General features: G+C 44.0%; 1 protein-coding gene across 1 annotated transcript in view; it reads right to left on the bottom strand.

Moving 5' to 3' along the window:
• Window positions 1-2,070: 2,070 nt before the first annotated feature.
• Window positions 2,071-21,005, bottom strand: part of TMCO1 (transmembrane and coiled-coil domains 1) — a 33,460-nt gene continuing 14,525 nt past the window's right edge. Inside the window, exons 2-7 of the mRNA XM_009273282.1 lie at window positions 19,462-19,539; window positions 15,931-15,990; window positions 12,162-12,208; window positions 11,489-11,556; window positions 7,749-7,893; window positions 2,071-2,426 (exon numbers count right to left, since the gene is read on the bottom strand). Of these exons, the coding sequence (XP_009271557.1) occupies window positions 2,328-2,426; window positions 7,749-7,893; window positions 11,489-11,556; window positions 12,162-12,208; window positions 15,931-15,990; window positions 19,462-19,539 (497 nt within the window). The 3' untranslated portion in view covers window positions 2,071-2,327. The remainder of the gene's footprint in view (window positions 2,427-7,748; window positions 7,894-11,488; window positions 11,557-12,161; window positions 12,209-15,930; window positions 15,991-19,461; window positions 19,540-21,005) is intronic.

Genomic DNA, 21,005 nt, shown 5'->3' with positions numbered 1-21,005 from the left:
GAGTCGATACGCCCAACCAAAAGGCAGAGCTGCGGGAAAGCAAACGCCCACGGACATATTTCACAGCCACCTAGCGCAGAGTCTCCGAAAAGTTCCTCTAACAGCTGCGGCCAGGGACGGACACAAGACTGCACCGCAATTTGCGAAAAGGACGAAAAGAGGAGCAAACGACCAGCTCTGCGGCTGTGCAAGATGATCAGTGGAGCACCACACGCAGGAGATGAGCAGCAACACATGTGAATTACCACCCACTGCATCACCAGCTGGCAGTTGTTAAACCTCCTCGAAGATGTGACCACAGCTGCCATTTCTCTTGAGATACACATGCAGGGTTTGGTCTCTCTCTTTTTTTTTTTTTTTTTTTTTTTTTTTAAAAAGTTATCCATGAAACAGAATGAAGAACATCCTTTCTTCCTCAAAACCAGAGTCTTGCTGGGGTCATAAAGTTGTTTTTCATTCCATTTTGAAGATTCTTAGAATTCAGACCTTTTAGTGGCTGAGGTTAGGAAAGCTGTTCTCCTCAGTTCGTTATAATGATTAACAACCCCCGGGGAACTACTGTATCAAATGACAGCAGGAAGCAAACAGAATATATCAGATCAATAATTTTCAGATAATCTTTGGATGTGCAAATGCTTCCTTCTCCAAGTGACACAGTGTGGTGTTATGCAATGTGTGCAGAGTTGCTGAGGGCAGAGCCTCCGACAGCAGCAGGGAAGGTTACTGTGCTGCACGTTAACACTTCCGAAGCCATTAAGGTGCAGTTTGTCATTACGCTTGGTCAGATTTGGCTGACAACCATATGCTGCAGAATAAACTACTTCAACAAAGCTGATGCATGCAGGTAACAGGCTGGGATCAGGCTTTGCTGTGGGATCAGGCCCTTGAACTGAGAGGCTACACAAGGGAAACGGAAACTACACAACCGGGGCTGCTCGCTGTGGAAGTTTGTAGCTACACCAGACACAATGGTAAGTAAAAAAAAAACGCAGCTTTAGAGCCAGGCAGCATCAGTATACAGTAGATACTTTCCTTTACCTGCCAAATACCATTTTTGAGAGGTAGAGCATTGAATAGAGGTTCCACACTCATGATTTATCTTTAAATAATCCTATAAAAGTGAGAATTAATCCAGTAATTAGTATTTAATATGGTATTGCACATGCTCCACACTGCCATAAGGTGTTTCAGATTTATCCCCTTGCCATGCATCTAGTCAAAAACTCCCAGTAAGAAGTACCAAATGATAAACCTCTAGTCACAGAAGAAAGAAATCAATAGCCCCCATGGGTACTGCCTGCTTCAGGAAAACTGTCAGCCTAATTTGAGTGTGGCAGCAAGATTTATTCACCCCTTTTAAACAAGGTGAGCAGGTTCCAGCCAACAAGACGGATCCAGATAGTTATTTGGCGAAGCAGAAGACAGTGTAGAGAGCTTCCTGACCTAAGAAGGAAGCCTTTTAAGATGCATACCCATCATCAGTCTGTTTAGCAGTGAACTAAGGAGCATGTACAAAAATGCTGCTGTCGTAACCACTCAGGCAATAAAGGGTTCAGTAGCAGGGGATGGTACTGACATAATTTAACAGTTCACTCAAGTTTGAAGGCCAGGTTTGTTTCTGTAGTTGAGCAGATTCTGCCTAAGCAAGCAACTTTTACAGAAGCTGTATAATGCCACAAAAATCTCTGTGCGGCTGTACTCTGCCAGGAAGACACAGGCTGACAGTACATCCAGAAACACTTGCAAGCTCCAGGAGCAGCCTGGCACAGGGGCAGGTTCTGGTGCCTGCAGTCACCTGAGCCAACGAAAAACCTCACCCTCCACACTGGGCATTTTGCAAAGGGAGAACTAAGCACACCTACTTGCCCAGCTCCCTGCTACACAGGACTATAGCCAGTATAGCTAAGACAAGAGAGTCACTTCAGAGGATGATCGTTCTGAATTTTCCAAATTGTCTACTTTGCAGATCTCGCTCTTGCTATCTGAGTTGATTTCCATGCCATAAACTAGATCAGCTGCACTACATCAATGTATTTCTACTTGTCCTACAGCACAATTAAGAGACATCTAAACAAACATGCCCATGCCATTTATTTCTCAGAAACACCAGAAACAAAAGGTCAAGTTATCTTCTGAGAACCTTCTTGGTTTGATGAGCAAACAACTGCTGGTAGAATACTCCAAATGGAAGATGTTTCCAAGACTGTGGCCAATACTGCATAGGCTGTTTTTGGACATGTGAAGCCTGGTGCAGAATCCCATCTTGTTACCTCCCAAAGGCAGTCTCGTGCACTGGTCAGACCTTCCATGAAGGCTGTAACTGTGCTTTAGGAGAACTTCCCTGCCTGAGGTGGCGGGCCAAGGAAGCCCCCTGCTTGCTTGGTGGCAGCCCGGGAAGGAGCAAGACCGAGCATCTTCTGGATGTTCTGCAAAAACAAGAACAGAAGAGCAGGATAGTGTCAGACTGTGACGAGGGAGACAGAGGAAGAAATCCCAACTCTGCTTACAAGTACAGCCTTCCCACTAGTTTCAACAGATTCAGGTTCTCACCCACATAAGCCTTACCAATCTGGCTACTATATATTGGACCTCTATCCCTATATATTCAAAAATGCTTAGCAGAGCCAGACAACCATCCACAATGGCTACAATTAGAGCTGGGTCACTCTCTTCCACCCCAACAAAAGCCTTCTGATCATTAAATCCACATTTGGGTTGAGGATTCTTTTCCACCTCCAGCTACACACCACACAGGCAGCTGGCAGGTACCTCGTTAATGTCTTTGGACACAGGTTGGTTTAAAAAAAATCAACCTACAATAGTTATCTTCGCAATTTAACTGCAGTGCACACACAGGAGCAGGTTCCTACCATCTGCTTACAGGCAGAACCAAAGCAACCCTCCCTTTTCGTAAGTTCCAGAAACCCCTGCTGATGGCAGCCATCAGAGCCTGAGGGTCTGCAAGCTGACAAGGAAAGCTCTCTCCTAATACAGACGGAATTTGGGTCAGCAACATGGCAACCAGAGCGTGTGCCAAGTTCAAGTCAGGAGCTTAGACACAGAATTAACATGAATGCTAGTGATGCAGACAGAACAATGGTTTGGTGGAGACATGCAGTATAACAGGACATATGTAGCAAAACCCAAAAACTGTTTACTGAGATGACCTCATCTGCATCTGAGCAGGGTGTTTCAGTAGAAAACAACAAACAAGGGAAGAATTAAGTAGCAGAGCCAGGCATTAGCTAAAAATCTCACAGCAGAATATTTAAAAGTTTGATGTGTGTGTTGATTTTTGTGAAGTTACTTTTAAATTTTGCAACAGTGCCACTACAAAGAGCTACCAGTTCTTTCAGTTTCATCCTTCACTGTAAATAACTACAGCTCAAGATGCTGCCATGCAGTGCTGGCAAAACAGGGACATCTGATGCGAGGGAAAGAAGAAAACAACTGTGTCCCCCTCATGTTACCAGCTGAGTTCTCTGGCTATTGAGACAACAAAAGGAGGAGGAAGGATTCTTTTCAAACCTGAGTGTCCTCTCCAAAACAACTGTCAGGACAGGTCAGATAGCAAGGTCATAGAGTTCTTGAACTTTTTGATCATGGAAGAACAAACTAAAACAAAAGGCAGACAGAGCTTCATAATTCCAGAGTAGCTAAGTTAAAAAAAAAAATTGGGAACCATTCCAGGTGGAGATTATGGAAAGGGAGGTTTCAGCCCACACACAAGCATGAAAGTAAAGGAGAGAAACACTTGAAAAAGGAATTACATCAGTTTTAGCCCGTGGCCTACATAAATCAGCCATTGGCTGATATTCAGCAACTGAATATATATGAGAGCATTTCACTGTGGGAAACTCCTCCATGTGGTTCCTCTTCTCAGAGCTTCCTTATCAAGAGGTGTACAGAAGAGGGAAAACAAAAGAAGCTAATGGGCAGCTTCAGCACCACCAGAGGGTGCTGCAGAGTCAGCAGCAGGCAGGACCGGGATCCTACCGGCTTTGTACTGGCTCACCCGTGGAGCAGAGTAGAGATCCTAGCAGAGCATCCATGGAAGCAAACAAGTGTGCACTGCCTCCTCCCTGTTCCTTTCAGTATCAAGAGAGAAGAGAACTGTGGTGCTAAAGTTTACTCCATCTGCTTGAACAGTTCCAAGAGGAAGAGAGATGACAGCTTGTCTGTATGTGGATTCAAGACTACAGTCACTGTCCAGCATTATCCTTCCATAGTAGTCTCTCCTTGCTGTGGAAGGCAGCTAGCCTCCCGCACTAGCTGCAAAGCAAGTTTTGCTGGACAGCAATCCTGAAGTCTACACAGCTGGAAACACCAGGGCTGGGGCAAGGTCCAGACAGACCTGTCCTGTCTGCTGTGCACCATGTTGCACAAGGAAGCCTGCAGAGTCTACTTCCAACACAAACAAGACCATCACCTTCAGGAGCAGGGAGGGAAGACTGTAAGACTTAAGGATCCAAATTCCTCATCTGAGTTCTTCTGAACTCTCCTCAAATGACTGCAGGAAGGACAGGAGCTGCTTCTGCTTTTGTCTTCAAACCCAGAAGGGGCCTCAAAGACAAGGCAGCAAGCAGCTCCCTGCCCCAAGATCAAGCCAGTGTACTGCACTCCTGGCAGTAGGGATAATTGCTGGCTCCCTTTCCCACTGGGAACGCATTTCAGAGAGAAGCAGCCTAATCTACAGTTCAGGCATGTGTGAAAAGGAAATGAAGACCAGCAAATGCCTAAGGAACAGCAGCACATTCCTCTTCACAAACAGCACAGGTGAAGGCTGGGAGCTCAAACAGGAGCAGGGACAGAGGATGTAACCCTGACATTATGCCTCCCGCCCAGCCCAGCAGCAGACTTTCCCAGCTGAAACCCAACAGCTCAAGGACCCTAGGAAGGCCTCTCCCAGCAACCCTCCTCTCTCCAAACAGGAAGGCAGGAGGAACTAGGAGACAGGATTTACGTGCCAGAGAGAGCTGGGAACAGCGCAAAGGAAGTTACTCACTGTGAGTTGACTATTTTGGGAGACAGTGGCCAGGTCACAGACAGCAAGCTTCCCAGTCCATGTTTGAAGAGTTTATCACCTTCACATGCCTGAGGACTACATGAAGAGACTGCCTGATGCTGCTACTGCCCATCCCACTAATGTCAGTTTAATCACCATCCAGTTAGTCTCCGCACTCTCACATACTCCCCTGCATTTCCCTCCAGCTCACTTTTTTTTCCGCACACGCAAGAGTTCCTCTACTTCTGAGCTCTATAGGAACATCTCTCTTCCTTGCCCTTGATCCCTTCACCGGCAGTTCCAGGATTTAAGGGAAGGCTGAGGGATGTATGGTCTCCTTAGTTTGTTCACAACCTGTTCCCTGATTTTTGGTACACCTCCTCTCCTTCTCCTCCTGTGTCAGCAGCATCAATCCAGACACTAACTCCCACATCAGTTCTCCTCCCTTGGGCTAACAGCTGTTTTGAAGCTAACCTGGTGAGATTTCCCCTTTTGCACACAGTGAAACACAAAGGGTCACAAAGCTTTCCCTTCCAAGGTCATCCAAAGCACTTAAAGCAAGTCTTTGGCACCATTTTAAGCCCTTAATTACTTTCTTCCCCTTCCCCCGCCTCTCACAGCCCTTCAAAGTCCTCTTCCCAATGCTGTTATCAGTTCTTTCAGATAGTAATAAAGCCAAGAGCAGGATGCCAGCAATCACAGCTTCAGTTCCTAGCTTTTGCACAAACTAATGTGGCTGGTCTCTGCCCTTCCCCCCTGTGTAGCAAGGAGGAAGAAACTGAGCTGCCTGACAGCTGGAGAACTGCAGGTATAGTTCACCACGATCACATAGATAAGGCAGCACTATGAAGACTGCAATCTAACACTTCAGAGCAAAAACACCCTTCTCCAAAGCAATAAAGTAACTTCCATCCTTCACAGGGCCATCCTCATGATCTCTCAAGCACAAGGGCAAATTTTTCCAGAATTTCTCTTGAAAGCCCAACCCACTGCAAACAGCTCAGCATTTCTGCCCAAAACCAGACCGGACCACCACTCAGTTCAAACTGTCTACTGATTTCACAATAGGAAACATCAGGAAATGCCCAGGACTTAGAACTAACCACAGGAATTATATTTTTGGACAAAAAAATTCAAGGGGGATTTTTCAGCAAGGGAGTTCCCCAATCAACCCAATTGGTGCAGAAAAATCTTACTGATAGTGCTATTTAGTTTCATATAATAATCTGCAATACTGGAAAGAAGGGACTTTTCATGTAACAGGTGCGTAACACAGAGCAGCACCAGACAAGATTGCCTGAAGGAACAGCATCAGACCACAGCATCCCAGGAATTCAGGAAGATGATCTTAAGAACTAAAAAGGTCTAATTTCTTTCAAAGGAGCAAACACTGCTCCAGTTACTGGGAAGTGAAACAAGATTTATCTTGCAGCAAACAGAATGAGGAAGCCCCTGGCCTTTGGTACTCTGAAGCTGGCCCTGCTTGGAGTGAGGTGTGGGCCAGATAACCTCCAGGTGACCCTTTCAACATAAATTATTCTATAATTCATTATCTGCTTTCGCATAGGTCCAGAGACAGATCCATTTCAACACAAGCACCCAATACGGAGGGCTATGGAGAATTCGATTCGCTAGCATGCACTTTGACTAAAGGAACTCTATTATTAAGCTGCTCCATCAAGCTCATCCAAACTTCTGACAGCAGCTGGCATAACGCACCACTTCCCTTTGCTGATCTGCTTTAAATCTTTAAGTCCCTTGGCACCCCCTGAGGAAAAGCAACAAGTCGGTCAAGGAGAAAAGCAGCAAGAATTTAGGCAGTGAATCAAAGAAAAAGGAAGTATAAATACAGAAGAGCAGATAATTTGCAGCTAGTTGCACCAGCATTCATCCAACCCCCAGAGTCTATTACTTTATCCCCAGCACTCTCTGGAGAAATTTGGCAAAGTAGACTTCTGGTTGCACTGAAAAGGCCCATTTGTCCTCACCAGCCATTCCGCCACTTAAGCTGCTAGTGAACCTTCCTGAACAGGCACTTCCCTTACCCTCACTGATGCTTCTCTTTTCAAAAGATGGGACTAACCAGCTTTGCTGGGGAGCTATGTGGAGCCTGCTCTTGGCTTATCATACCAGACTCCCTTTCTGTGTCATGTCCCTAACACTGGGAGAGACTTGACACCAAAGGTAAAGTTCTTAAAACTCTGAAAAAAATCAGGCAGTCAGCAAAAACAGGAAGGACAAACCCAAAAGAACAGGCTTAACTCTTTCCTCACTTTTCTAGCAAATTTATGGACTGATTGAACCTTCATAGAACCTCAAGCCACCAAGAAAGTTTCCCCAGAAGACACTACGCTTCTCTTTTCTCATATTACTGTAAAAGTCATAATTACTAAGCAGCAGTACTTAGATTGTCTCCATCAGAAGCCAATCTCTTGGTCTGGCAATCCACAAAGTTATCAGACATACACACAAGGAAGGAACTCATTTCTGCCAACTCTGTCCTAGCATCCTGGTAGAAGTCTCCAGTGAAGTCTTCCCCACTGGTCCAGGATAGCGGCTGTTTTTATGATTCCAACCTAGAATTGCTTTGAATATGAAGCACAGGAATGAAGGCAAACACAGAAACCACAAACAGATCAAAGATTATACATGCAAAACTGGACAGCAGTAATAGACTCCTCTTTATGGACTGAGATGTGCTCTCCCTGCTCCAGGTACACAAGAGACACAGCAATGTACTCACCTGTCTGATTGACATTGTGCAGAGAATGTAGAGGAAGATGAAGGAGCAGTCAGTGTAATCCTCACCCAGAAGGTTGCGGTGGGAGAGACCTTGGATGTACGAGAGGGGGATAAATGGAAGCTTTGCCACCACTCGGCCATCAAATCTGGAAGAGAGTGCACTGGGTCACAACTGGGGACAGTAAAAGAGTCTTTGGCTACAAAAAGAACAAGTGAGCATCTTCAGCAGGCCACCAGAGCAGATAAGGCCACATGGAAGGCTAAAAAGCCATGCTGCCTTCTCCAGCCCACCTCCATATAGACTACACCACCAAGGCTAAATACACCTCTCACAAAGCCCTCCACACCCAATCATCCAGAGGGTAAGTAGGCTTCCCTCAATAACAGTTTTGCCATAGTCAGAGCCAAAGTGTTTCATAGTGATTTAAGTGATCAGCTGGACAAGCTGTTGGTTCATAAAATCTTGGTTGGTGTTTTGCAGTTTACTGGTGCATTTTATTTAAAAGTCAAATTTAGCAGATAACTTCCCAGAACACAGCCAGCACTTGAATAAAAGATGGGTGACTATCACCCTGCTGTATTGCAGTTACTGCAAGAAGATGGACTCTTTAAGCAAAAGAGCATTTTTTAAGCAGAGAATAAACCAAAGGCACCTTTTTCTTTCCTACAGCAGCTATACTTCTCAGCACAAGAAGGATGCATAAGAGAGCCATCAACAGAATGCTTTTTAATACCAGTCTTCTCTGCATTAGCTCTGAAGACAAAGGCAGTGCAGAGGCAGGATGATACTGCACATTCCAAGTGGCCTGTCCTGCTCCTGGAACTCCTCCAGGTCCACATTCCAGGGCATCAGGCAGAGTGTGAATTCTGGCCAGTTCGCAAAGATTTCTCCCAACCCAGACAGTCGACCCCATCTTTTGAAGTAAGTGTGTATGATGCCTCATCAGCATGTGCATATTTGGATGTTATTTTCTCTGCATGTGCTGATTTTCTAACAGGTGTTTCTTGTTTCAAGAGATCCTAAATGAGCGTTCTTTCCTGTGGAGATGCATTCACACAGCTACAGCTCAAACACACACCAACTTTGTTTACATCTCACAGGCAGTTTGGCAAAAGAGCTAGGAACGGATGTTTATCTCCCAGTAACATCCCCCAGTGGCTTAAAATTCTGCATTATTCCTGCTGTGAGAGTGACAAGTACTTCAGCAGTAGCACCCCAAGGTACCTGCTTTTAATTCCAGCAGGTTTTCACAGTTATCATGAAGGGGTACTGAAATGCACAGCTCCTAGAGTAAGACAGAGAATTGATTGCATTAAAAAGTTTCTGACAACAGAAAATCAAGACACATACAAGCCAATTCTTCTCCCAGGAGAAATCCTATCTGCTTGGACGCCACCACCGCTACAGATCTCACTGCCCTAGCGTACCTTTTAAGCCACAACAGTCATTCAGCTGCTCATCTTCAGCACAGCATTCTGCTCTTTGGGTTTAAACCAGCCTTCTTGACACTTACATATCCTTCCAGCACGGTCCACCCTGCTGCCCCATTACTACTGACACTCTAAGAAAAGAAAGCCAGTCATCACAGTAATTTCCATTTTGGCTAAGCTGGCACTTGGCAAAGGTGAGGTGCCCAGCCACAGAGTAGCAGCGTCTGTATAGTACTTGTCCAAAGGGCAGCACATCATGCTACTTCAATGCAATTCCTGCTCCTTTTGTCCCCCAGAGCAATGAACTCATTCAAGAACAGGAAAGGCAAGCAAATGAGGCTACAGCCATTGCAGGTGTCAGCCACCCTCTTCCTCCTTTTCATACCACACCCACAGCACCTCCATGGATGACCTGGCAGTAGCAGCTTCCCAGAGGGAGCCCAAGAGCCTCCTGAATTCATAACTGAAGTACTCTCCTGAGACAAGCAGCTGCTCTTTATGCTATGTCAAGAGAATGACAGTACATACGTGAGAATCAGCTCCATCAAACCATTCTATCAGCTTCAAACAGTGCAAGTACAACCCACCAAAGCTGCCATTCAGATACGAATGCACTAGCTACCTTGTACTGAGACCAGGAGCAAAAATTTAACTATCTAGCCCCAAAGGCAAGACAGCCAAATCTTTAGATTTTAATTCAATAGCCTCAGCTATTAGCAAGAAAGCTATTTCAATTCAAACAATCAGTGAGCTCTCTCGATACTCCTGCTGTTCATGTTCAGGTTCCCTCTAAAGAAAGAGACAGTTAAAGGAAAGATATGCCCAAAGGCTTCATGTCAACTCTGTGGCTTGTAGCATGGTCTCTCTGGGCAGGAATCCTCAAAAGAGGAACAAGACAAGTAAACTTGGTGGTCTTAAAGGAGAAGAAACCAATAAACTGATTTTTTAGGCTAATATCTCTGGAAGGAGGAGCCACACAGGACTTAACCAAAATCAATTCATTCCTAAAGCTCTTAATGAATTTAGTCTTTTAACACTTGTCAGTCCTAGCATACTCTGAACTGCCTCTTCCGACTCTAGGAAAGTGGGCAGAATAGGGTGGGGTTTTTTAGTTTGTTTTTCAGTTTGTCTCAGGGGCAGAGGTGGTGGTGGTGGTGTTTGCATTGCACCCAAATAGCTAGGCAAGCACTTGGAAGGCCTCAGGTGCAGTGCTATAAATCCCCCACAGACACTATGTTGCTGGGCACATGACTCACAATGCCCCTCCATCCCTGTTCAGGGCTGCAGTGAAATGAGACATTAATGACGCAAGACTGTACCCAAATTTTAAAGCCCTTTAGCGCTGTGTTCCTCTGCCTAGTTTCGCAGCATTCCAGAGAATGCTAGATGCTGAAGTCTAAGCTGAATAAATAGAGAGTCCACACAGTGGCACTTCTGTTATTATGTCACCCCATTTGTAATTTATCCACCCACAGATCTGCTGTAAAATAACAATTGACTGTATCCTGGGGACTGCCAGCACAGAGGACGAAGGTTTTGGTGCCCAAGAACATAAATTCCTGTTTGCAGGACAAGTATATTGCCCAGATATTAAGCAGCCTCCCGAAGGTTATACTGACCATATTCATGTTATCTTCAGAGTTAACAGCCAATGGGAAGTTCACATTTCAAGACTGAATCAAGTTTCAAAAGTCAAGCACAGTCTTTCAGTTTTGTATGTCTGCAACAAAGCTGTCTATAACCATGCAAACCAGTCTGGGCTTTTTTTGTCTTTGTTTTTTTAAAACTAGACCTATCCCAGGTCATTTTTAAAGCAAAGGAAGATTAGAGTCCATGCCTGGACCTGTTAGTATCTTGACTCTGATCACCTTAAGTAGGGCAACAACGAACTCTGCAATTACAGCTCATTTCTAAGGGCAAGGGAGCTGACCCAGTTTTGTTTGCAAGAGCATTCTTTGGTCACACTATCATAGCAAAGCCAGAAAAGCTGAAGACTGTAGCTCCTTGCCTGACACCTACCAAACTTGCCCTTATCGAGATGTTCCCAAGCAGAAAGGATGTTACAGTTGTGTCTAGATTGAATGCAATTTGTTCAATTTGATTGCATTCGGCATGCAGTGTTCCCTCTTGAGCAGAACATGCGCGTGATGACCAAACAACCACATCTTCGTATGAAACATTGATCCATTTTATACCAATTAGTTATGGTTCTTGGATAGACAATGTCACTAACACTTCAGGTGACAGAGGAAAGGTGGAGAATATATTCACCATGAAAGTTTAAGAAAAATCCAGGAAGTTGATACTTACATGGAGTTAAACATTCCCATCAAGGCAGTAAAGCAGAAGCCAATGGCAAACATGGATTTCATCCGAACCTGCAAGCAGAAAGGTCAGAGACAATCAAAACAACAGGCCTACACTGAGGGATTATGGGCTCACACTCCCAAGAACATGCTTTGTACAGCCTCACTGGAATCTAGAAGGAAAAAAGATGACCCAGAAGGCCAGAGGGACTGTAAAAGTGACTGGAGAACTCCCAAAGAGAAGTCTGGTCAACAGATGGGTACAAAGGCAGCCACAGAGTGGACCACTGATGTGAAGAGCTGCTTCAAGGAAAAAAAGAAGTGCTCACAAACTATCCTGTTACCTTCCACAGGTTGGGTTTTTTCCTTAAGCCTATACAACCAATCAGCAGGAGATCATTATGAAGACAGAACTTACAAGAGGAAGTCAGACAAATTAATTACTTTGAAAACATCGTGGAGACTTATAAAGATGAAAATAGCCAAGGTTGGGCATGAGATGGGGCAGTAACTGCTGGAGAACTCTGTGACTCATACTAAAATCTGTAGCTATTAGAGATAATCCAGAAGGACCTTTCAGGAGGAAAAGCTGCTATGTCTGCCAATTGAACAAAGTCTTTCTGTTGGAAAGCTGACTGAAATCTTCAGCAGTCAGGAACCGGCTTTAATTTTCTTACCATTGACAAGTCTCTGTTGTTATTCTTCAGTTTCTCTTCTTGTCTCTCTGGAAAGAGAAAAACAACAACAGTTATAATCAGTTATACCAACCTAGAAACCAGAATGTTTTCATTTCCAGGAAGACTTAACCTTCTTGGCTCTCCAAACAAATAACACTTCCAAAACCAACTCCAGCTCTCTATGCCAGACAGTAGAAAGTGAAAAGCTATACATAGGCAACTGCTTCTCTACCACAGCAACATGCAGCAAAGCAGGCACAAAAGAGGAGGAGGCTAGAATCACACATTCAGCCCTTTTGAAAGAAATGCACAGAATGTCAAATTTGCTAACTCAACGAACTAAGACAGTAGCATGAACAATGTTGCCAGAAAACAGAGACAGTGCCTCTATATCACACTTCCGAAAGAGAGCAGTCTCAATTTGCTGCACACCAGGCCCACCATTATAAATACATTATATAAGAAAGGATTTCATTTCGGAGGTGTCAGAAGGGACTCCGAAACCGTACACAGAGCCAGGAGCCGCACCTCAGCAAGGCTAATATCCTGCTGGTCTTAGTAATGAATTTTGGAGCCTTGTCACACCTAGAAGGTTCTCCAAAGAGGAAAGATATTTTCTACATGAATTTCAGTAATGCATGTATTACTATGCCTTGCAGAGAATACTTTAACACACTACTTTGGAAATTTAGTCTGTCCTTAAGCCACCACAAACTTCAAAGATGCCCAGTTTTCTGAGAGGGCATTTTCCATGCCCCTCATTGGAGGACTGCTCTGGCCTTGAGCATTATCCACCACCTGTCACCTTTCTTATCCCACGTCCCCATCATCCCTTGTCCACTATGCTCCTCTCAGACTGAGGATTCAGAGGGGCAGCCAGGGCTTGGAAGCAACACCTAGGTGAAGTAAGGACGTGGACGATGAAGAAATATCCAAAGAACAGTGTGAGTGAAGAGATGGGGGGATGCAGAAGGACTGTCAAGGGCTATCCAGCATGCGATTTGTCCAGTGGATCCCTGCTGAAGTTTCAGTACAAGAGGCCCATGGCACAGAAGCTCAACAGTTATCTTTCAAGCCGCTGCTAAATACAGGGACTCGCAGTAAGCGTTATGAAAAGCAATAGCAACACCCCTATCCAATTTCTTAGCATCCTCATTGCTATTTTCAGTTGCTCCTAACTACAAACCATCCACTCTGGCAGGAGCTTTCCAGACATCTGCTTCCTGACCCAGGTGGAGAGTTTTGTTCTGGGACATTTCAGCAACCACAGGCCAGCTCTTTAAGAATCACATTTGGCACAAATACTTGTTTTTTTCCCTCCGCTACATAACTAACCATCTATTTAGATAGGCTAAAGGTTACATAGGGATAAAGAATACAGCCCTGATCCCCCAATATACTTGACCTGTTTCTCACCTATTTGTACAAATTCAAAACAAACAGGCTCTGGCTGTCCTACCACCTTACATAAATGGTCTATTCCTGCTCAAGTCATACATAAGCAGCCTTTAGTACTTTGCTGTACAGCTGGGTAAAGGCACAGAGAAAGAGGACTGGGTCAACAAGCAGCACTCCGGAGTCCAAAGTCGTCTTATTCTGCTCATTGGAACACAAACCATGCGGATACAGGGATACAGCAATAATCTTATTTGCCAGCATTGGGGTTTTTTTTGTTTTGTTTGTTTTTCTTTTGCTATCTACCCAGCACTCATGTGGACTCCTGGGAATGTCACTATCTTTTCTTCTAGGGGCACATGGATGCAGAAAGCAGTAGCAAAGTTTAAGCTAACAAACGCACTCCTTAAGCTGAAACGACAGAAGGCTGCACCATGATGTTAAAGGTGTCCTGTTCCAGCAGTGTGAAAGGTGATTTAGACACAATGTGACTGAAGTTGGTTCACTTCACTCTTAAAAATAAGAAGTTTGATAAGTAGGAACACCAAATCAAGCCTTCCCATGCAACTTTCACCCTACCTCCTTGTGCATATGCATGATTCATCCCTTACGTAACCAAGTAATATCATAAACACACCTCCGGCCTTATTCTGCACACAAAACAGATGGCAACCGAGGCAGGTCTGTACCATCTGTAAAGCCTCGGCTCATTTTTTTTTTTTTAAACTAGAATAGTAGAATTTAAAGGAACTCCAGCACAAGTAAATTTGCTGTTACAACAATGCTACATCTTGCAAAATGATTTGACATCCAGTAAGTTGCTGGGATCAGAGATTTCAAAAGCAGTTAACAGCTGTGAGTCATTTTCTGGATGTCCAGCTTGACATTTAGGGCCTGATTTTTCAGAAACACTAAGAATTCAGCTTTGCCTGAAAACAAGCGAGACACTGAAGATATGCAGCACTTGCAAAAAAAAAAAAAATCAGTCTCAGTATCTTAGGCTTGGCCAGCAAGCATCACAGCAAACAAAATCAGTGGTCATTTCCTAAGTTCTGTTCTTAGTCCCTTTGTGCTTTGTTTTTGGGACACTGAAAATATGCAGCACTTGCAAAAAAAAAAAAAATCAGTCTCAGTATCTTAGGCTTGGCCAGCAAGCATCACAGCAAACAAAATCAGTGGTCATTTCCTAAGTTCTGTTCTTAGTCCCTTTGTGCTTTGTTTTTCATTTGCAAAACAAGATTATTTCAGTGTATAAAAAAAACTGGTGGAGCATCTGAATTCCTCAGATTCTACTGTTTATTAGTTTAGTCCAAGCACAAGTAAAATATTCTCTGCTAGGAACATAGCTTGGATGGTGCCCTGCAAAAAAGTCATTGCCACACATGTGACCACATGTAACAACAGCACGTAACATTAAAAAGTTGCCTTATCCACCAAGCAGTATTCATCCCATGCAGGGATTATTCAAGATTTAAGAACTGAAAATGCACAAGAGGAAGAATTTTGGCTCCTGTCCCTTCAGGAGTCTAACGATAGCACGTTTTATACCTAGGAAGAACTGTTTGAAGATATGTTTATAATTATTCCCAAGCTTTGTACAGATCAAATGACTAATCCAGCTACCTGGTGTTACAGAGGAATGAGGAAACCAACTCCCAGGAGCTCTCAGAAGTGTTTCTGCCACAATTTTTGTAATAATTTAACTGGGCTTTGCTGCACATTTTACTTTAGAGTCCTGCAGATAACAGAACTTTCTAAAGCTCATGTCCATTAAACATCTACCACATTGTTCTTGCATAGTTCAGTACTTAGAGTTACCTTCACCCAGAAAGACTTAAGCTTACTGACAATGAAAAAGAATGGAAAAATAAAACACTACTTAAAATTGAGCGAAACTAATTTAATCAAACTTGAAATAAATCTAAGCACAGTTAGAGTTAACATGCAAACACCTTCAGCTCTGAAGTGTTGAAATGAGGAAAAAAAATGGAAGATCCAAAAATCACAATCATACAGTCATACAGCTATTGCAAGCTGACAGTGCACTGCAGCAAAGAGCTTTGACAACAGAAGTTAATAAAGTCATGGATATAAAGGCTCAAATCGGAGAGAAAGGCAACCAGTTCAGCAAGAAGTGCTGCTCCTCTCAGTGATGCTGCCCTTCTCTGCATTTGACTAAAACCATCAAGAGGCTAGATGTCTCCTGTCTTGGAAGAGTAAGGCAAAAGTGTTCATATTCCAGTGATCAAGCCAAGAATCAGCTCTAGTACCGCTTTAAATAAATAGTTTTAAAAGGAAGGAAAGGATAATCACTTCTGTAAGTTTCTCAACCTTCCCTCATTCTTGGGGTACTGCACTCCTCTCCCAGTCTTACCTATTTTCTTTTTCTGCTGTCGGCCTGCTGATTCAGTTATCGTTTCCTTCTTCTTTTCCACTGCCAAGTGAAAAGAAAGATATTCCATCATTTCTGCATAGGGATACCACCACCCCTTTTCCACACACCAAACAAAACATTTTATTCCTTTAGCGAACAGGGGCACAAAAGGAAGCTAGGTATGACTAAGAACATATTCAGAATCAACAAGTTATAAACAACCAAGGCTGACTCCACCGAACACTTAATAATAAAAAAAAAATTCAAAACCCTGGATGAGATATCAGAATATTTAAAGGGTTAATTTTAAACTGTCAAGAGCCCATTACATTGTTAACTGAGCAGTCTGGGGACAATTTTGGCTCAAATGACCCTTGCTGATTTGTCATTAGCACTAGACAGTACTTTTGATTCAGCAAGTGTAATGAAAAGAGCTTTGTGGCAAGCTCTGCTCCTGATTATCTGCAGTGGGAAGCAGAATACAGGAAAGCCTGTGTTCTCATACATCTCTTCTTCACAGGCAGGCATTCTCAGGGGAAATGCTGTCCAAGCAGTCGGCCACGGTCTCTCCATTCTTCAATTAATTAGTACTGAAGCATTTCCAATATTTTAAAGTAGTAACTTTGGGCTTAGGCTCCTAAGACCCCAAATCAGACACTCGCCAAGCATCTGCAAACAACTACCACTGCAGCAAAAAAGGCTAACAAAGCCAGCATAGTGAACTTATAACACAGTAAATGGGCTGCCCATCTGCAAATGCTCTTCTGCTGACAGCAAGAAGAGCTTTTCCAGAAAGTAAGAGACATTTTAATTTAAGACCTATAACAAGAGTACTACAACAACTAAGTACGATAAAGCATGGCTATGGTCTAACAACAGATGGCAACCCTTTATTTACTCAAAACTCCATGTATCTGTACCATATCTACTCTACCAACAAAGACACTTGGCTCCTTGTTAGCTCACAGAACCAGCTTAGAGACCTGAGCATTAGGACTCTTCTCCCACAGGAAGTACTAGCTGAGCACAGATCTAGCCTTGATTTCAAAGCACAGGTGAAAAAGAGAGCCAGCCTTTAGAGTCACACAAAGATTTGTAGGGCTGGCTTCTGAAATGCCCGTGATATGCAAGTCAGTCACAACTGCTAAGAAAACCACACTAGCCCAGACAAGATACCTAAACTTTATCTCTTCCATGGTAATGTAGTAAGACACAATTGTTTTTCCCAAAGAACAAGCATACCTCTGCTGGGCAGGCTAGCACAAGGGGAAAAAACCAGGGAAGCCTGCTCAGAGGGAATGCTGGAGAGAGGTGCCGGATGACACAACACACCCAGTGCTCACAGAATGCTTTCTCCATAACCTTCCTTATGCCAAATCCAGCCGGGGGATCCCGAGCAGTCCATCCCAACCCTAGTCCACATAACCCCATGGCCCCCAACTCTAAACCCAACTGGAGAACACCTTGACTCTTTTCAGGCCTACCTATTGCTCCCAGCCCTAACAAGAGGGCTCCTCCAGACCCCAGCTTCACTCTGGACAGCACTATTAAGTCTTATGCCAACCCCAAGGAACTCTACAGCCCTACTTCCCTTATGGCTCGAGCAGAACAAATAACTGTCAGGCAGTCTGGGAACATACATGACAACACAGCAGCAGTTCTAGAGATAGCCTTCAGTCTTGCAAATTTACCACTACATTTACCCCAGAACACTTACTATAATCTCTGCAGCAGTCTCAGACAATGCTGTGTCTCTCAATAGAAAGAAGATGACAGGAAGAGATGAAACTAAGGACTGAGTAGCAATGTCTGCTCAAGCACACTACTTGGCCCATTTGTTTTTGCAAATCCTAAGGATTGCTAGGACTCTCATGGGAGAGCTTAAAGATCTCAAATGTGTTTTTTCCTGTTTCAGATGTGTCAGATAACAGTTGAAAGGTGTGGCTCAGGTGGTCTACTTTGCAAGTTGTCTGTAAGCCATGAGGTCAGCCAGCTGTCCTTCGCACAAGAGGGGAAAAAAAAAAAAAAAGCAAAGCTGAATTTTTAGTGACTCCTTATTCGGTTTTATTTTTTTTGTTGGGGATGGGGAAATCAAACAAGGAGGTTAGAAACTAATTGAGATGCATGAACCTCACATCTTTCCCTTCACAGATTATAGCCCAGATACTAGGAAAGATATAAAACCAGACAGCATTAGACTCTTACAGCAATCATTAAGCCCCAGAGATTAAGCCCTGCTAACTGCTTTTGGGGTTCCACAGCACAAACACACTAGGACATTAACTCTAAGTTTTCAGCTGGGTTTCAACTACTTCTCTAACTTGCTCTTCTGGGGCTAATTCTACCCTACACATTTTTGTCAGCCAAATGGGATTGAAGTGAGGCAGGCAGAGATGCAATCCCCATCTGATACTGCTGTGATGACAAAAGCCCCTAATTTAGGAGCTGTGACACAAGCATGACTATACTTCAACTTTTCAGTTTATTTTGCCCAGGGGAGGGCTGGAATAAGCTAGACTGGAAAGAGCACGCTTTGATAACGTTGTTCTCTCACACACTAAGAGCGCTGACATCACGGTGAAATATTTTTAAGGTAAAACCAGCTCAGGTTTGGCCCCAGTTGTTGTGTGCTCACTCTTACTGCTCCAACTTGTGTAGGGCACATACAGCTGAGTTTGAAATGTCAGCTGCATTTGAAAGGTCAGCTGAATTTCTCCTCTGTTCCTTGGCTTCTGATACAGACAGGTCCACTGAAACACTCCATGCTCAGACCCTCCTGTTTACCATTCCTCTTAATATCCAATGCATACCTTCTGACTGCTCACCCTCAGCTCCCTTTTCCTCCCTCGTCCTTTGTTCAACCCCTCCCAGGCCTCTCAGATCTCCTTTCTATGGAAGCAACCTGTGACTTTTTCTTAATCAATTCTAAATTATACTAGTGTAAACTGGAAATAAGTATTTTTGTATCAGCTGACAGCTCAGATCTTTCTATCGTGGCTTTGTCTTTACTCATCCCCCACCATTAATCATCACTTAATCTTTACATAAAATGCCTTCCTCTCATGGTATTCATTATTCAGCCCCAGTTCTTTCTTACTACAGATCTCAAATTCTCCACTGCCCTTGAAAAGCAGAAACCATCTTTGAACTTGTTTCAGGCATCTAAAGGAATCTACATATACAGACACTGGCTACTCATGCTCAGAAAAAAAGATTCCAGTACTGATCTCTTACTCCCTCCTGTCCTCCATTAAGAGGAGGGGCAATTCAGACAATGCAACAGGTCTTTGTACTAACCTTCCTTCCAGCAAAAGACAAGAATTAAGGACAGGAATAAATCCCCTCAGTATGGATTTGTATAACTTGTAAAATTAGGTTCCTATGAAATCCAAGCTGAAGAAAGTTCTCTCCCTTAGCAGAAGAGGCAGCGGGAATTTCTCAGAGCACAGACTCTATTCAATTTGACATCTGCTAAAGCATGATATAACAAGAGCAGCAAGACACATTCTCTAATGTCTGAAGAGTACTTACATTTCTTGCTCTGTTTTTCCACTTCAGCCTTTAATCTCTTGTATTTGTCTGTTCGGTATACCAGCACCCAAGTTATACCTGAAACAAATACTCAGCAAGTAACTAGATAAGTAAAGACCTCTTGCAATAATAGGGATACAAGTTAGCAAATACATATGCAAAAAATACACGTCACGTCTACAAAACCACATTATAATATGGCAAAGGTAACACAAATCACCGGAAAGCTGTATCATCACTTTCCTTCAAATCAAATCACTTTCCTTCTCAAGTTCCACGTAGCAATGGTGCCTATAAAATAAATGTCTTTAGAAGTTACTGGCTATCTTACTGAGCACTACTGTTTTGTGGGACTCATTCAGTTCCTTCATGCTCATATTTACCAGCTGTTGCTCACCTTAAAACCAGGAGTTGATTAAGGCAATAAACAACTTTGTGTTCTGCATTTTTACAGCACCTAATTAAGGCCTGAGGAATAATTTCCATTCCTACCAGGACCTGCCCATTAGTAGCAGCACATTTTGAAAAGGCAAAGAGAGATATTAGGCTAGAAGAGACCTCAAGAGATTCTCCAGCCTAACTTGCACTCAAACGTGATCAAAATTAGTTCTGCCACAAGTGCAGAACCAGTGGTTTGTGAACAGTTTAATCTGAGCTCCTACACAAAGCTTTTGGCCCTTTTCTGGGCTTTAGTTTGACAACAGGACTGTGCTACTGAGACCCAGGGATCACCAGCTGCAGAGAAGGGAACCCTGTAGATGCTTCTGAGGTCGACACAGCTTTGTGATGTGAGAGGCAACAGGTGTGTACACCATCTAATCCCAAATGCAATGCAGTAGGGCTCCTAAAAAGCAAGTATCATATTCCACCTGGGACTCTCCCTGCCCTTGAATGCCCAAAGACAGTGTCTTGCAGCTCTGGTACAAAGGAGATTTTGGGATATAGCTCAGCACCAGGAAAAGGGAGCAGCCTCTGACTTTTGACTACCCCAAAAGGTATCTATCCAACCTGCCTTTAAAAAGCTGCACCTATTTCAGCACCCTACCATTCAAAAAGCCTTTTCAAGCAACCAATCTAAGTCACTATCACTACAAGTTCAGGCAATGTCTTCACATCCTTCCCACAAGAGCTACAGAAAACCACCAGTGTCCTCTTTCAGGCACACTGAAAACCTTTAGCCCATCCTCCTATAGCCTTCCTCCTTCTAGACCCAACAAAGCCAATTCCCACCACTTTGCATGAGAGGTCAGTTTTGCTTAAGAGTTATTCACTGCTATCCTCCGGGGTGCCGACGCCGGCCTCCAAACACCAGGCCTCAGGTGGTCCCGAGTAACTGAACCTCGTTTCACACCCTCACTGTCCTGCCTTCCCTCCGACACACGCTCTCCCTTCCGTTCCGCCCACCCTCCCCAGTGACCCCAATCCCGCCCTTTAACCCGCTCCCTCCCAGCGCTCGGGGGCGACGCGGCACAGGCGAGGAGCAGCAGCCTCCTGCCAGCCCCCTCCCGGCGGCCCCCCAGCCACTCCCGCCCCCCCCCACGACC

Source organism: Aptenodytes forsteri, unplaced genomic scaffold (genome assembly GCF_000699145.1).
Source record: "Aptenodytes forsteri isolate BGI_AS27 unplaced genomic scaffold, ASM69914v1 Scaffold95, whole genome shotgun sequence".
NCBI lineage: Eukaryota > Metazoa > Chordata > Aves > Sphenisciformes > Spheniscidae > Aptenodytes > Aptenodytes forsteri.
The sequence above is the reverse complement of the archived record's forward strand: the minus strand, read 5'-3'. Positions and strand labels throughout refer to the sequence as shown.